The sequence below is a fragment of the Cryptotermes secundus genome, unplaced genomic scaffold (genome assembly GCF_002891405.2).
Source record: "Cryptotermes secundus unplaced genomic scaffold, Csec_1.0 scaffold779, whole genome shotgun sequence".
In the NCBI taxonomy this organism is placed as follows: Eukaryota; Metazoa; Arthropoda; class Insecta; order Blattodea; family Kalotermitidae; genus Cryptotermes; species Cryptotermes secundus.
In genome coordinates, this window is record NW_019737096.1 from 1,994,777 (window position 1) to 2,011,717 (window position 16,941).

General features: G+C 41.2%; 1 protein-coding gene across 1 annotated transcript in view; it reads right to left on the reverse strand.

Moving 5' to 3' along the window:
* LOC111870191 (tyrosine kinase receptor Cad96Ca) overlaps positions 1 to 16,941 on the reverse strand; it is a 68,551-nt gene that overhangs the window by 13,291 nt on the left and 38,319 nt on the right. Inside the window, exon 2 of the mRNA XM_023862274.2 lies at positions 5,704 to 5,954. Coding sequence (XP_023718042.1) covers positions 5,704 to 5,954 — 251 coding nt within the window. The remainder of the gene's footprint in view (positions 1 to 5,703; positions 5,955 to 16,941) is intronic.

The window sequence follows — 16,941 nt, forward strand, 5'->3', positions numbered from 1 at the left end:
GCCAGAGTGGAACACCGCAAAGACATTTTACGGTCGGACCAAAGTGATACAAAATTTACAAAATCGATTGTTACTGGTGACGAGACATGGTGTTTTCAGTATGAGCCTCTCACAAAGCGGTAGAATGCAGCGTGGTTGAGCCCAAAGAAGCCGAAACCAAAGAAATTGCGCATGCATAAAGTCGAGTAAAGACACTGCTAACCGTTTTCTTCGATTCCAAGGGAATCATTCAAATGAATTTCTGCCAGAAGGTCAAACAGTGAATTCTGATTAGTATCTCGGAGTCCTCAATCGTTTGTGGGTGAGAATTCTTCGAATTCGACCTGAATATCGAGAGCAAGGTTCCTGGTCGCTCCTTCACGACAATGCCCCACCCCATAAATCGAAGATCGTGCGAGACTTTTTGGCCAGAAAAGGGATCACAGTCCTTGATCATCCTCCGTATTCGCCAGATTTGGCTCCAGCAGATTTCTGGTTGTTCCCAGAAGTTAAGTTGGCGATGAAAGGAGACTGTCACGGCACAATCCAGGACATCCAAAGGGAATGTACCGCAGTTTTAAATGCGGTTCCACAAAAGGGGTGCAGTGACTGTTTTCGAAAACTTTTCAATCTTTTCCAGTTATGTATTGATTCAGAAGGTGACTATTTTGAATAAAAAGAGTGAAATTTTGAAAATAATTCACGTCTTGTATTTTTAATGAACACAGTCCTAACAGAATTTGGACACACTGTGTATATTGTGGTGTGTTTACTGAAGTTTCGGAAGGCAACACTGCTCCATATTGAGGGTCGAAAAGTAAGCCAAGCAAGAATGCAAACAAGTACCGTTCAATGAGGTAGTTTCTTTTTTTTTCTTACATGACTTACGAGATACAATTTGGCTTTGATACTGAAAAGCAGTGTTCTTCCTAGTATGAATTGTGCAATGCTATTTTATAATGTTATCTTCAACCATAGAGCATAGTGAAGCTAGTGTAGCTAAGAACCGCATGGCGCTAGTGAACACATTCACTGCAGAGAATCGAGCAGTCGATTCACCGTGTTTAATTTGTTTTTAGGAACAGAGAAATGGGACTGATTATGATTGTAGGAACGGCGAGTTTGTACCTACAAAGTAGTGTTTTCATTATGAAAAAAGAGGCGATGGAAGTGCGTGTGTCTTGTGTTTTATTTCGCAGTGGTTTATCAAATGTCTTACCTTGTGGATGAACATGCAACGTATTTGTTTGTCGTTGACGTAACATGACTCGGTGTACGTTGTTAGACTAGCTTGTTGGCGTGAGAAAACCGTGAGAGTTGGGGTTCCCAAGGCTGTGATTAGGCCTTTATGATTATCGTCTTCTGAGATGTTACATCATGTAATTAGTTAGATAAGTACCAATCTTTCGGAGGAACCTGCTGCCTCTGTCTTAAGAAGAAATTATGGAGGAAATAGTTTTCTCTGAGACGTTGGTACCTTTTGCAAAACTTCATGGAATGGCATCACAGAAGATGGTAGTTGTGGAATATGGTTAAGAAGTAGGCAATATATTTTCAATGCAGTAACCAGCTGTGTTTAGAAAAAATAATTTGTTAAAAGGATTTGAGGTTCTCACAGCTGTGTTTATGAAGATTTCTGTCTTCTGGGATATAACACGGCGTTATGTCTCAGAAGATAGTACTCGTCAGTTTGTTTTAGGTTATTAACCTTATTTGATGGCCGCGCCATAGCTCAAGCGGTTAGTCGCTGGCTTCCCACCGCGGCGGCCCGGGTTCGATCCCGGGTCTGGTCAAGTGGGATTTGTGGTGGACAAAGTGGCGCTGGGGCAGGTTTTATCAGAGTACTTCGGTTTCCCCTGCCAATCTTCATTCCACCAATTGCTCCAAAATCACCCTCACCTATCATCAGGCTGGTACAATAGGCAAGAAGTGGCCGCAGTACAAGGGACTTTGTCCCACGCCACTAGCAATAAGAAAAAACCTTATATGATGATTCCTAAATTCACTGACCCATTACGGAGGTTGAGTACGATGTAACAGTTTATATTCGGTCTGTGACAAACTGTAACTGAAGTCAAATACAATGACAGTAACCACAGAATTTTATGGTGAACCTACGACTTTTACGTGAACTGGATAGAGATGGACGTTCCTTCAGGACCTTCACTGCAATTTATGGTTGTCTTATACCATCGCATGTCGTGATAAACGTTGGGGTGTCGGTGAGTACATCAACATATTTTTTAGTATTATTTTATACTGTGAAAAGTGACAAGGTCTGAACCTAATGTAGTGTCCGTATGATATTAAATGCTAAATACAAAATGAAAGCGAATTTGGGGAGTTTGCCAGTGCTGAAGGAAATAAATGAACAAAGGTTAATATTATTACCAGTTCTGCATATTATAATTTTCACCGACAAATTAATATGTTTAGATAACGATCCATGACATAATAAAAAATTCATGTTTTTGGCAGTGAATCCTCCTTCATTCGTCAGCCATAAGTCTTCTTGCAAAGAACGGTACATTGAATATTTCTATTTCGTTGATGGTTAATTCAAAGCCATGTTAGTTTTACTGCACTGTTACTATTGAAGAGAATTAAACGAAATTTAAAGAGTCAAGTTTTGTATCCAGTAAAATAGATTAAAACGAGGGCTTTAAATAGGAAGATATATATTGCATCCATAACAATTTGCCTAAATTCTAGCCTGATATATGTGTAATATTAGGTACTGTCGTTTGATAAGCAGTAGATCTACTTGAGTTTAATATGTCTATATTTCCACAAATGGCTGGCACCACAAAACAAAATGAACTGATTTTCAGGAAATATTTTAATATTTTGGAAATGTATATTGTTTATACAATTTCAGACTACCATAATGCAGAGCTGTGGCTGAGTGGTTAGGTTTTTAGCAACTATGCGGCTTTTGGATTTCACATCTTGACTCTCAGTGAATGAATTAATTGTATGTGGATGTAGGACCATTGTTTTGTTTCCATGCTTCTTGCTAGGTCTGTACAATTTTCCTCAATTGCGCATATGTGTTAAGCCTATGATTCAGTTAGGAAGAAAGTATTGTACAATAATATGATAGACTTTGGGGCACCTATGAAACAAGTTAGGCTAATTAAAATGTGTTTAATAGAAACGTATACTAAAGTCCCTATAGGTAAAAAAACTGATAATTGTCCTATCCAGAATGGTCTAAGACAAGGAGATGCTTTATCTCCACTACTTTCCAACTTTGCTTTAGAATATGCCATCAGGAAGGTCCAGGGAAACCAGGTGGGACTGAAATTAAACGGGACACATCAGCTGTTGGTCTGTGCTGATGATGTGAATCTACTGGGTGATAATGTAGATACCATAAAGAGAAACACTTACTGACTCATGGAACTCAGCCCTTCTTGAGGAGAAGCCAAATCTGCAGCTACTCAAGAATTTCCTAACACTTTATGGAACTCGAAGGTTCATTACCGTGTTCATAAGAGCCCTCCACTGGTCCCTATCATAAGCCAGATCAATCCAATCCATACCATCCCATCATATCTCTCTAAGATCAATTCTAATATTGTCCACCCACCTACGCCTTGGTCTTCCCTGTGGTCTCTTTCTTTCTGGCTTTCCCACCAATATCCTATACGCATTCCTCGTCTCCCCCATTCGTGCTACATTACATGCCCACCTCATCCTCCTTGACTTGATCATTCTAATTATACTTGGAGAAGAGTACAAGTTATGAAGCTCCTCATTATGCAGTTTTCTCAAACTTCCTGTCACTTCATCCCTCTTCGGTCCAAATATTCTCCGCAACATCCTGGGTGCCGCGCATGCTCACGCCACAACACAAAATGCAAAGAATGGGTCTGGCATTACAGCATCTCAATCGCTACCACGATGAAGGACACGATATGCTAGCCCGAATTGGCACAGGTGGTGAGTCTTGCTCCAAGTGACTTCCATTTTTCGGCCCTCTTAAACATCATCTTTCGGCTAAACATTTTCCCGACGATGAAGCTGTAGAAAGGGAAGTTACCGTCTGGTTCCGACAGCAGCCCAAATATAGTTTTATGTTGCTAGTTTTCAGGGGCTTGTGAAACGATGGGACAAGTGCCTCAGTGTACAGGGAGATTATGTTGAGAAATAAAAGGATTTTTCAAATCAGTACTCTTATTTGTTTTAAGTTGTATATCCATTTCTAACTTACTTATTGACTTACCCTCGTATATACGGATTTATTGCATATGATCACGTGCTACTGTTTAATTTACTTTAATAAATTTTATCCTATTAAACAGGTGCGCATATATTTTGAAACCAGCAACAGGTACTGACTTTCTATAAGAGTATTTCCGTATATTTCGCTGGCTTTCGTCATTTCAAGGTTCGCATTACTTAAGGGCGTAAATGTAATTTTTAGGTCATGTGGGTGTTGATACGAGAAAAAATATCTTGAATAGTAAAAGATGTAGGGTATACGGGATTTGTGTGCTACAAGAAAACACGGCCCAGCCTCACTCTGCCTTATTGTCGTTAACTCATGCTCGCTTGATTTTAAACATTGCATTGGCTTACGCCTTGAGAGAGAGACAGCGTCATGCTTGAAAGAAACTCGCCGTCTTAATGCCACTCCAAGGTTGCATTTGTCAAGTCTTTGGTTTCGAAAGAATAAAGTATCTTTTATGTTAGACTATCTCTCCTTGCCGGTTTAAGCTGTTAAAATTCTTTAAACACTCGTAATGCAAGGCGATCCAAGTGCCATCTTTTGATTCATTTTTTTGGCTTCGAATTTTTGATGAACATATATATTATCTAGTTTGTGTTCCTGTTTTCCTAATATCACAATAAGCCTTATACAGGCTGGAGAATACACGCCTGTCGCGGTTTCAAATTCGTTCGGGACATGGGTCTTTTCTGTATTGTGTTGCCCTCTGTACGAAGATGTTCTTTAGTGGTCTGAACCCCTAAACTATGAATTCTAACATGTGTTTATACAAATAAATATCAGAAGTCCATGAATGTAAGAAGAATAATCAGGATAAATAAAAATTTGGCCTTCATATGTTTCGACCATTATTGACCATCAGAAGTCATTCTCTCTCTCTCTCCTCTTGCTTCCACTTTAAAGCACAGGGCTGATTATTTAAAAAACGGTAGGACTCCTTGGACGGGGGATCAGCTCGTCGCAAGGCCTCTACCTAAACACAGGACAACACAAACACAGACTAAACGCACACACAAAACATACTTTGCTGATCGAACTTATGTTGCTGCTGTAGTACCATAAATAGTTAATACAGTTAAAATACGTTTTTTGTATCAAGAGTAAATTGGTAAAACCATTTTAAATAAGTTACAAATTCTTGAATAGAAATAGGAATATGACGGAATTCTTTTCTGTTGTTGGTTAAGTAGAATATTTTATCGTCTGTTGTATTGTGGGCCGTATGTCCGTGTGTGTGTGTGTGTGTGTGGTGTGTGTAAGGCAATGAAGTGCCCGGTAGTGTGTGGAACATGCCTTGTGGTTAAAGACTGTGGTCTTCGGGCTTGTGATACTGTACTGTTTTATGGCCGAATGCCTATGTTTCGGAGGGACATACTTCAGCGTTTACTTCAATCCTGAAGTTGGAACCAATATGTTATTTGTTCTGAAATGTGCTGAAGTATCAGAGATGTTCTCTGCACGAAAATTAATTGATTGTCATGGTAACTGACCCTGTTGATAAGTGACTCGTTGATCTTGACAACTCCCGTGGTGCTGTTGATGGCGAAGGGCAGGGGTCTCTGCGGTGAACCCGCTCCATTGTAACCCTTCGCCTCCAGTCCATATTCCAGATGGTCCTTTTCTGGGTCTTCCGCTTTGACCCTGGCGATGACCTCTCCAACGGGATCCGTGTTCTGGATGACCCAATTCCTGTCCAAGTAGATGACCGGAGGCGTGTTATTGTCTGTTAGCTGGCTCCAACCTGCAAAGTGCCAAACGCATGCGCTTCAAGTGAATATTTAGCGTGGTAGGGAAATGGAAACGACTTGGGCCTTTTAGTAACAGAATAAACATCAACCTTGATAATTAAAACATTAAGATGATTGTCAACGAATTGCCTTGGTCTGTTCAAGAAATGAATCGTAACTCAAATTTGTCTAATGTCAAATGGAGAGGAAGGTGATGTGGATATTTGTATGTCGACTGTTAAAAGGACGGAAACGAGATTACGTAAATTGGAGCTTCAAGATTCGCGATCTGCCTAGGAGAATTAGGAAATTAAAGTGGGAAGAACATATAGTTGGCAAGAAGGAAGCAAACGGAAAAAATCAAATATAACTAATTGGGAGACGTAAGCATAGATGGAAGGTAAAGGTATAATTGTCCCTATGCTTAACTAAATAAGCACTAGGCCATGAAGGCGTATGGGAGAGCGGATGAATAGATCCACATTTTCTTGACCTCGGCACTAGTTGGAGGTGAGTGGCCAGCTTCACGCCACGGCCTCTTCACCCCTGGGGAAAGAGTCCCCGGTAGACATTGGATAGGAGGCTGTGTGGGCACCAGAGTCGGTCTGGACGACGTGGAGAAGAGAAAATTCTTGATCCTACCGGGACTCGAACTCCAAACCCTCGGTCGTCCAGCCCGTAACCAGTCGCTATACCGACTACGTTAACCCGGCTCCCATAGATGAAAGGACAATATTAAAATGTAAAACCAGTTAAGCTCGCTCAGGATAGGACTACATGGTAGCCTTTTGTGTTGAAGATTACGAAACTAAGATTTATATAATAAAAAGCATTTCAGTTTCAGAGGCCTCACTGCTTCCTGAAACGAAAAATTGCTAGGAATCTCGTGTTTAATCTGAGAACAAGCAAATCTCTTTGATGTCTGCTCTGCACAAATGTTGGTTGAAATGAAGTTTTGAACTGACATTTACATTTCAAATTTGGACAAGTTTTTCTTTTCCCTTCAGCCAACCACTGACCCCAAAGTAACAAGGAAAATTTGCCGTCTGTATATGGAAGATAATGCAGGACCAGAACCACCACTTGGTATGATGAGGGCTAGGTGGATTCCGTGGATGACTGCCTTGTTTAGAAATCTTGTTTGCTTACAAAGGACAGTCACATTATTCTCCATGTCACGAGATGTGTGCAATGAGCTCTGATTCGAAGAAGTCGGACAGAATATGTTATTTTCATTGCATTCTTCTGTCTGTTCACGTGAAAGGATTAGGCCCTCACACTGAAAGTGACAAACATTTCATTTTGGGTCCGATAAAATTATTTTGGGTATAATTTCGTGGAATGTTTCCAAAGTAGACAAAATGAATTGTGTTGCACAGATCAGTGAATTGTAACTACTGTACCACTAACATAAACGTTAGCCCTTTCAGTACCAAATGTTTCTGTTTAATTGTATTCCACCAATCGTCGCGGTCGAGTGTACAGCACTCCTTCTTTTACATGGGGGGTGACCATGTAAAAGAAGGGGTCCTTAATCAGGACCAGGTGTCCTGATTAAGGATTTTAGTGATTTTTTCATCCCTCCAGGAAAATGCTGATCAAATATTTAAAACTAGCCAACAAGTGCTTTCTTCCACATATTTTCTAATTAATTTCTCGCAGAAAAACAAAACAAACTCCGTGGTCTGTAGTCTACAAGCGAGCTATACCGACCAAGCGACCGCCGGTTGTCGGCGAAGTTAGTGCCAACATTTGCGGATAGAGGGTGTCGCGTTGTCAGTGCGACGAATCCCCATGGCCGTTAATTTCGGTTTTCTAGACCGGAGCCGCTGTTTACTTGAAATAGCTCCTCAGTTATCCTCACGAAGCTGAGTGGACCCCGTTCCAGACCCAATACTACTCAGAAAATCTGGTGGCGTTGGGAATCGAACCCGGACCTCTGGATCTTTAGCCAGGAATTCCGACCACTAGACCACGCAGATCATCTTTTATTGAACGATAGTCTGAAATACCGAAAAAAGTAAAAGTACTGAAAGCATCGTTAAATAAATCACAAGTAAATAAATATTAACTGTGTATTACCATAAACAGTACCTCCAGTGCCATTCCACATATACCGGAGATACTAAATGCTGCGAAAATGAAGGCGAGAGCCTGTCCCTTTCATCTTTTAAAGGATTTCATCATGCCTGAAATCGGTTCAATTTACCTACAATAAGTTCTGTCAAGAAAATTAGACGTCTAGACACATTGATATCCGAATACTGCGACAGTGAAGATGAATACAAAGAAACGTGCGGACTTGGTTCTGAATTCGAGGAAGAATAGAATGGAAATCAAACGAAAACTTCGTTTGTTGCAATAGTCAGGACTATTCCAATCTCTGAATACCACTGTTTTTTTTATAAATATTTACGTATCTTTTCTAATATGAAGATCACAATTGATACCATAAACTGAAATATTTAACTGCATACTGTATTTCATGGCTCTAAATTTTCAAAATCTTTCTCTATTCAGGGTAAATTCTCTTCTCCACTTCAACATCTGATTTGATATCCCCGGCCTTTAACTCCGTTTCTACACAAAGCAAGACTCTTTCCAGTTCCTTTTGAACGCAGTACTATATAGCATTCTCTAAATGGATCTTTAACTCTTCTCTATTGTTATTGAAGTTCATTCTTTTTGGTCTTATTTTCCAGCAGTATCATCATTCACTGATGCCTTTTACTTGTGTATCACAGAGCCTTTGGTTCTATTCCTAGCATTCTTTTCACTGGATTTTAACTCGCGTCTGTTTATTTATTGCAGAATGTTAACTATTTCTGTTTTCGTCACTAAATATATAAAATTTCCTTCCCCCTCTGCAAAATTGTTTACTGTATTAATCCCTTTCCTTGAATTGAGATTTTTCTGGATTATATCTTTGTTTAGAGGAAGTGTAGATGGTTACAAAGGTTTTGGAGGAAACTTCTGCCTCCATATTCATTTTAACCATGAACACTGAGGCTGCAACTTCCTTCGAATCATTAGTAACCACTTAAAAGGCTACACAATGGCATATTCATGCCGTGAAATCTCAAATAACACACTTCACGCTCTGAACCGTATTGCTGCAGTGTTCACCGCTACCCTTTCACTAAGCGAGCTGGCTTGTGTTCGGGAGGTGTTCGGTTCGAATCTTGATTGGGACACCGGCTGTTATGGTGAGGGTTTTCATGTTTCTCCTCAGTCTCTCCAGGCAATTCCAAGAATATTACCTCGATCAGATAATTGTCGCTTTCTTCCAAATAATTTCCAGCACTTCAATCATCAGTGATTCAGCCATTCCACGCTGTACAGTCTAGATACCGACACCGTAGTAAAATAACCTGCGCAGCCGCACACAAAAGCTGATCCTCTTGTACCCCACTCCTTCAAGACATGCGCAGATGTACAAATGAAAATTTTTTCCCCGCTTCCGTTGCATTTCTCCTGCACTGCCCTAGGTTGCCCCTAAATACTCTGATTTTGAATCATTTCTCCTTATATTTTCCATTATTTTAACGGTGTTTTTCCTTGGCACTACAGCCCCAGTGGGCCTAGGCCTACCTCCATGAACTTCTCCGTTCACTTCGGGTTTTCTAGATTTTACACATACGGTAGGACTCCTTGGGCGGGTGATCAGCTCGTCGCAAGGCCTCTACCTGTACACAAACACAGAAAAACGCACACACAAATTGAACATCCATACCCTGAGTGGGATTCGAACCCACGATCCCGGTTTCCAAGCGAGCGAAGACAGTGCATGCCTTAGACCGCTCGGCTACATTTTAACGTTTATTCCTCACTATTTGCATTAGGTAACGCGTTTCTGTATATCTTAATTATATGTGGTCCTCAGGAACGTGCCTGCGAAGATTATTAAATTCTGGAAAATCAACTGACGTTTTGAACGAAAATGTCGCTTTCGAAACATCTGTTGACTTCCGCCGGACTACACGGTGTCATATCCTAAAAGATAGAATAATTCATAACCATCGCTATGAGAATCAAATCCTACATGAATGTTACTGTTCTCTGACGACATCGTGTTACCAAGTAAATGGGCAAGAACGTTTCTTAAGAACTTGATGTCTCACTATTCTTCTACCCTGAATATTGAGGTACTTATCAACCAAACCATACGGCGTCACATTCCATAAGACAGTAATTTTTATATCGTTCTCTACTTATTACTTATAACTAAAATACAGGCTAATCGCATCATGTCCAATTGCTATTCTAATATCTTCTAAAGTTCGAACTATTTCACTTATAGCATGGATATTGTCTATCTATGGCTCTACAGCCCTTTGTTGGACCTTGGCCCCCTGTCAGTTTCAAGACCCTTTACACATTCGATAGGACTCCTGGGACGGGGGATCAGCCCGTCGCAAGGTCGTTGCCTGCACACAGGGCAGCACAAACACTGAATAATCGCTCACAGACATCCATGCCTCAAGTGGGATTCGAACCCACGATCCCCGTGTTTGAGCGAGCGAAGACATTTTATGCCTTAGACCGCGTGGCCGCTGTGATCGACAATATGGATATTAATATTTCCAAATTTGTAGCCATTATTTATTTGAAAGTGCAAACCTGCAAACATGAATGAAATGCCGCATATAAATCCAAGATAAGTAATTTTACTTAAGAACATTATACCTGTAAATATAAGGTAAAGTTGTCCTGTGCTTAATTTATTAAGCACGATGCCATGAGAGCTTATGGAGGAGTGGGGGTATAGAGCCACCATTCTCGACCTCGGCAGTAGATGAAGGTGACAGATCAGTTTTGCGCTTCCGCTGCTTTACCCCCAGGAAAAGCGCCCCAGCACACTTTGTATGGGAGGCTGGATAAGCCCGAGACCCAGTCTGGTTGCTGTTGGGTAGAGAGAAATCTCTTGCTCACGCCGAAAATCGAACCCTGACCCTTCGGCCGTCAGGTTCACCACTGTAGTGACTGAACTGCCCCGGCTAACATTTTGTGTGTAGAATGGCAAATACCCCTTCATCTTTGCTATAAAGAGAGGACAACAGGACCGAAGGTTTCAGTGACAAAACTGCCGTAGCCGGAACTTTGTTCTTAAGCCGACGTTCCAATTGGATTTATTGGTTCTTTCAGGCTAATTCCAGATGAACCCTTCGAAGTAGTGCCCACGTCTGTTCAAAGTAGTCGAACAACGTAGTATGTGGTCAACATTCTTGGCTTGTACGCAGAAGTTCCCGATTTATCGGCAGGGAAGCTGGCTCTCCTGCCTGAAGTCTTATGGCTTTCTTCAGTCTGACCAAGGAACGGCTTGGATAAATCCTTGAATCAGCTACACTCATTTTGTTCGCATCTTTATAGTCCATTATTCATAATTATCGTATCATTTCTCTGCTATGTAATCGGTGAAACTGAAAATTATTGTAAAATAATCACAGAATCAATCCAATGTTTCCAGTGATCACACTTAGTAAATCCATTTTTCGACTTCGAAAGAAATTTAAAATTGTTTCAGTGTCATTAAATAATTATTCTGGGTGCAGTAAGAGATTCTTAAGAATCAGTTAAGCTATTTTCTCTTCTGACGGAAATTAGAAGCCATTTCGAAGCCTCAGTTACTCCAGACTACGTGGTTAGAATAAATACGCTTGCATACTCAAGTTGTCAATGTGCTTTTGAGCAATGTGCTGACGAAGCAGACGCGCGACCTAGATTACTTCAAACAACATTCTGTGTGCATTGGAAACTCGCAGAGAAGTATTTACGAGTATAGTGACACTAAGCAGAACTCGGTTATCTCCTGTTGAAGCTCCTAAACAATTTGTAATTTTTTCTGAAGAACTTCTTCATAAAGAAAGCAGTCTTCTGGGATTTGGCACCGTGTATATGTGGTGTTAACCGACGTTTNCATAGCTTTTCTTCATGAATTGTACTCTTCTCCAAGTATAATTAGAAAGATCAAGCCAAGGAGAATTAGATGGACAGGGCATGTAGCACGAATGGGGGAGAGGAGGATTGCATTTAGGATACTGGTAGGAAAGTCGCAAGGAAGGAGGCCACTGGGAAGAAGAAGGCGTAGGTGGGTGGACAATATTAAAATGGATCTAAGAGAGACAGGATGGGATGGTATGGATTGGATCGATCTGGCTCAGGATAGGGACCAGTGGAGGGCTCTTGTGAACACGGTAATAAACATTCGGTTTCTATAAAATGTTGGGAAGTTCTTGAGTAGTTGCACAACTGGCAGCTTCTCAAGAAGGGCCCAGTTCCATGAGCGAGTGAGTGACATTAAATATTTATGTTTACACTGGAACCAGAGCATGACCAAGAAATCGCGAATGAAGTATAGAAGATCATTTTGGTTCTTCAAAATGAACTTGCTCCAGAGCTGTTGCTGTAGGAGTGTCGTATCAGCTGTAATGCAATCTTCACTGTGATCTTTAAGAATTAATTCGAAGGAATATATGCTTAGAAACTGATGTGTTCTGAACTAGGTGACAGAGTACCACACAATACACTTTTCTTTTTCCAAATACAGAAATGTTATCCCGCAAGATCTCCTGTAACAATGTTTTCAGAAAAGATCGTAAAAGAAATGAGGACATTATCGTCTCTCTACTCGTCGCTTTTCCTCCATCTCACTCTCTCGCAGTTCTTTATTCAGTAACTCGCCACCAGTGCTTCAATTCTTCCTACGTCGACACAGTGTTACCAACATATCACGATGAGTTTACTACTGTCACGAATGCACGACGTTGGTTAGAAACCGTTAAGAGGCGTGACTGTGTGTGTGCATTCATGTGTGCCCGCGTTTAATCAAGAAAAGGAGATTATCTTTTTAGGTTCTTGAAGTACAAATTGTCACGGCCTGGGAAGTCCATCACTTAAAAGTTTAAACATTTCGCGCTGAAGACAAGAGCAAAGCGACGTTCTAAATTCTTTCATTTTGCAAATTTACATTAGCGTGGAAGACAAGCCCAATAAAGGCATCACAGTCGCTGGTGACGATGCCGATGATTCGGCCTTCATGAAATAATCTGTCTACATAGTAACTCCCTGGGGCTTTCCTTTTCGGGAATTCCATATGACAAGGTCCACCACCATCATTACTGTATGCTGAATCATTTGTCTTCAGTTTCTGTCTCACAATTTAGTCTTGTAACATTCTCTTTATACAGTCCTCCACTGAGTCCTAACTTGAGTGATTTCACTTTAGTTTAATTCTCAGAATTTTGTCCTCCAGCATCCATTTTATGCAATCTTCCAACGCATACTATCTTTATTATTTTCAATTTTATTTCATCCCTTTCCACTAATATCCGGTTAATAAAATCTTCCGTCTTCCATTCAGTTCTGATAGTTTCTTTCACACAGTCTAGTCACAGTCGAATCAGCAGTACCAATGCAGACATTCAGTTCGCATGGAATCTGATTTGCTGTTCATGACTGTTGCGCAGTAACTTGTCCGACAGATGTGTTCGGCGGGTAGCCATACCTTGCCTTCTTAGGCGGCACAAAGTACCGTTAATTTGTTGCGTCAAGGTTTCCGGGAAACAAACGGGAGTTTCACAAATGCCTACTGGAGTTCGAACATGTATAGATCAGTCTGTCGGATATTACCTAGTATGGAGTGATTGATACGAGATCTCAAACATCCGTGTCCCTGGTTGTGCTACTCACAGAAATGTAATATAAAAGAATTTTAGCCCATTCTATCTCCAATAAATCACTGTTATAAGATACAGTATATACTTGAGGCAGCTTCACTTTCATATCTTTCGTTTCAAAATACGATGCAGTCAGTTCAAGCCGGCTAATTTATTTGAAGACAGAAACGATGATTTCTGTTTCTCTGTTAACACCACATATACACGGTGCCAAATCCCAGAAGACTGCCTTCTTCATAGTCATCGCCGTGAAAGCCTCAAATCTTACAAAATTGTATTTATTCGATAATAATTAATATTAATTTCAAGTGCCAATTTTTCTGTATACTACTCAAGCATGTTGACATTCCTTAATGGACACAGGTGAACAGAAGCGCTCATATATTTACGAAATGGGTTCAGTGTTAATTGTGGGGTAAAAAGCTCTCAAACTACTGCTAAATATACCAGTAGATGTATGATCTTGTCTGATCTGTATTTCTACACACGTATCATAATAAATAGAGACATTTCCCCTGTGGCCCTCAAAATCACACTGAGGGGGGGGGGTGAATTGTTTTATCATTTTCATAGACTGTTTCTGCGACATCTATCTAATCGATGCCTGATAAAGCAGCCGATACTCAATACTTTACCTTCTTCCAGTCCTCTAGAATGCTTGGGGCTTGCCTACACGCCTGAAATGCGCATGTGCAGTTGTATTTAGAACGCATAATCTGCGACAGCCGGTCACAGTAGCTGCACGGTCTTAGGCATCAGCTGTCTTCGCTCGCTCGGACGCTGCGATCGTGGGTTCGAAACCTACCCAGAGCATGGATGTTTGGTGTGTATGCATTTAGTCTGTGTTTGGGTTGTCCTGTGTTAAGTAGCGGCCTTGCGACGAGCCGATCACTCACCCAAGGAGTCCTACCGTCTGTGAAATATGATTACGGAACTGAATAAGAGGCGTGGGCCATTGATAAAAAACTATGACGTAGCGGACTGCAAGGACTCCTCAGTAACAGTAAAAGTTGTTCCCGAGCTTAACTGATTAAGCATTACGCCATGAAGACGTATGAGAGAGTGGATGTATAAATCCATATTTTCCTGACCTTGGCACTAATTGGAGGTGAGTGGTCAGCTTTACTCCCCGGCCGCTTTAACCTCGAGGAAAGAGCCACCGGTACCCATTGTATAAGGTTGGATGGACCCCAGAGCCGCTCTGGAAGAGATCGAGAAATGAAAATTCGTAACCCTACCGGAACTCGAAATCCAACCCCTCGGTGGTCCAGCACGTAGCCAGTCGCTGTACCGACTGCGCTATCCCTGCTTTTCAGTAATAGTACCTGGAAGTTACGAAATTTGTTTTATATGTACGACCAAACCAAACATTTGAACAACTACGTCGTAATTTCGTGTTACAGAATATTTAGTTGTTCAAGAAATTCTTTTGTTTACTTTACCCGGAGATTGATCACTGTCCCTCAAATGCGCCAACATCAGACCCTCTTCTGGGACCGCTCACGTTTACATCTACACAATCGGTTTTTCTAGGATCCGTTTTATTATTGTTCACCTGTGTTTTACCAAGCGGTTTCTTTATATGAGGCTTCCGTATACATTTTTTTAAATATTCTTCTTCTCTTAATTCGTCCTCCATACCCAGTGCATCAGGCTCCTCGATTTCGTCAAGAAAACTTGGTGAACAATAACATAATATAGAACAAATGTATCTAGTGTCATGCTACTTACACAGAATGCGGCGTATCTTGCAACGACACCTTGAATCCTCCACGAAATTAGGTGTGTTCCACTAACAGTGTTAAAACATTTCAAAAGATGGCTCAATTATGGAATCATCTATGTTAAAATTAACTGTGGGACGTATTTAATTTCGTGGCGAATTTCGAGTAGATGGCAGGAAAAGTGTCTCTATCACTGACGCCTGTGGCCCTCGGGAATATGAAGAATTAAGCCCTCATGAGTATCAACCATTCTTTCATATATATATCGTGTTGAATTTGAGGTTCTCATGACCAGTGACTATGAAGAATGTTGTTGCTTGAATTGTAACGCAGTGTAATTCTGTAGAAGTTCAGTTACGAGTCGAAAGAACGTCTCGCCTCCGTCTTTAGTGTCGAAGAGAAAGCCAAACAAGAAACAGCTGGCAAGCAAAGTTCTATGTCTGTAGCTTGTTTCATACTGACCACTTCCTTGGCTTAATTTTCGGCTCTGAAGATGGTGATATGTTCCTCCGAAATATAGATCAATTTTCAGCCGAATACACCACGCCATATCCCATAAGATACGAACTCTTCAAGATTTTTAATGTATGCCTAGGAAATTGAGGTCCGGTGGTCGTTGGGGCCAATTATGCGGAACCCCACGGCAAATCCAGCTAACTGGGAAAGTGCCGATTCAGACATTTTGTCGCGTATTGACTGATATGTGACGGTACTCCCTCATGTTATAAGTATATTTGTGCCTGTGTTATTAGAGGCAATATATATTCTGGCAGGCTTGGCAGTTCATGTTCCAAAAAAGAGAGGAAAGAACGACTTAGTCAGACGTCGCTCCGAGAGGAAAAGTCCAATGAGCTGCCCGTCAGTTACACCACACCAAATTTGAAAGAAAATCGATGCTGGAAATTCGGCACCACAGCCGACCATAAATTTGAATTTCTTGTTGTTTACCCCACCGCATGTAAACTGCTCCTCGTCAGTGAATATGATATATCAATGAAGCGGAGCTTGTAACTAACCAGTTGCAGTGTTCCAACCCCCTACCCTCTTCTCCAGGTTTGAGGTTCTGAGTTAGTTGGGGATGGTAGAGAGATGGCACTTGTGTGCGGAACATTGAGGCGAGTGGCAGTTCATAGGTCATTGAGGAGTGCACTGCCATACACCATTCGAATAATATTCCCCTCATTATCCAGGTTTCGCCTCACAGCACTTTCGGCTGACGTCACAGTGGGAAGATTCTATCTTTTTCGCAATTTTCGGTTGATAGTACAAAATATACGACTATAGGACATTCTTCGCCTCGGAAATGGCCTCCTGTATTCCTCAGCATCAGCAGGAGCGCTTACAGGCTTGTACGTATATACAGATAAAAGTAAAACTATCCATGTAACAGGCCGTGAAGGCCCATAGAGTTATGAGACGTCGAGGTTGCCACATTTTCTAGACAGTCGGCTCACAGATGGCGGTGAGGTTTTGAGCCTTAGGCCCTGGTCACTCTTTACCACCAGGAAGATTCCTGGTGCTCATTTATGTTAGAGACTCAGTCGAACCCAGGGCCATAGTGCGCCTGGAAAGATTGGTGTATATACATGGTGTATCACAAC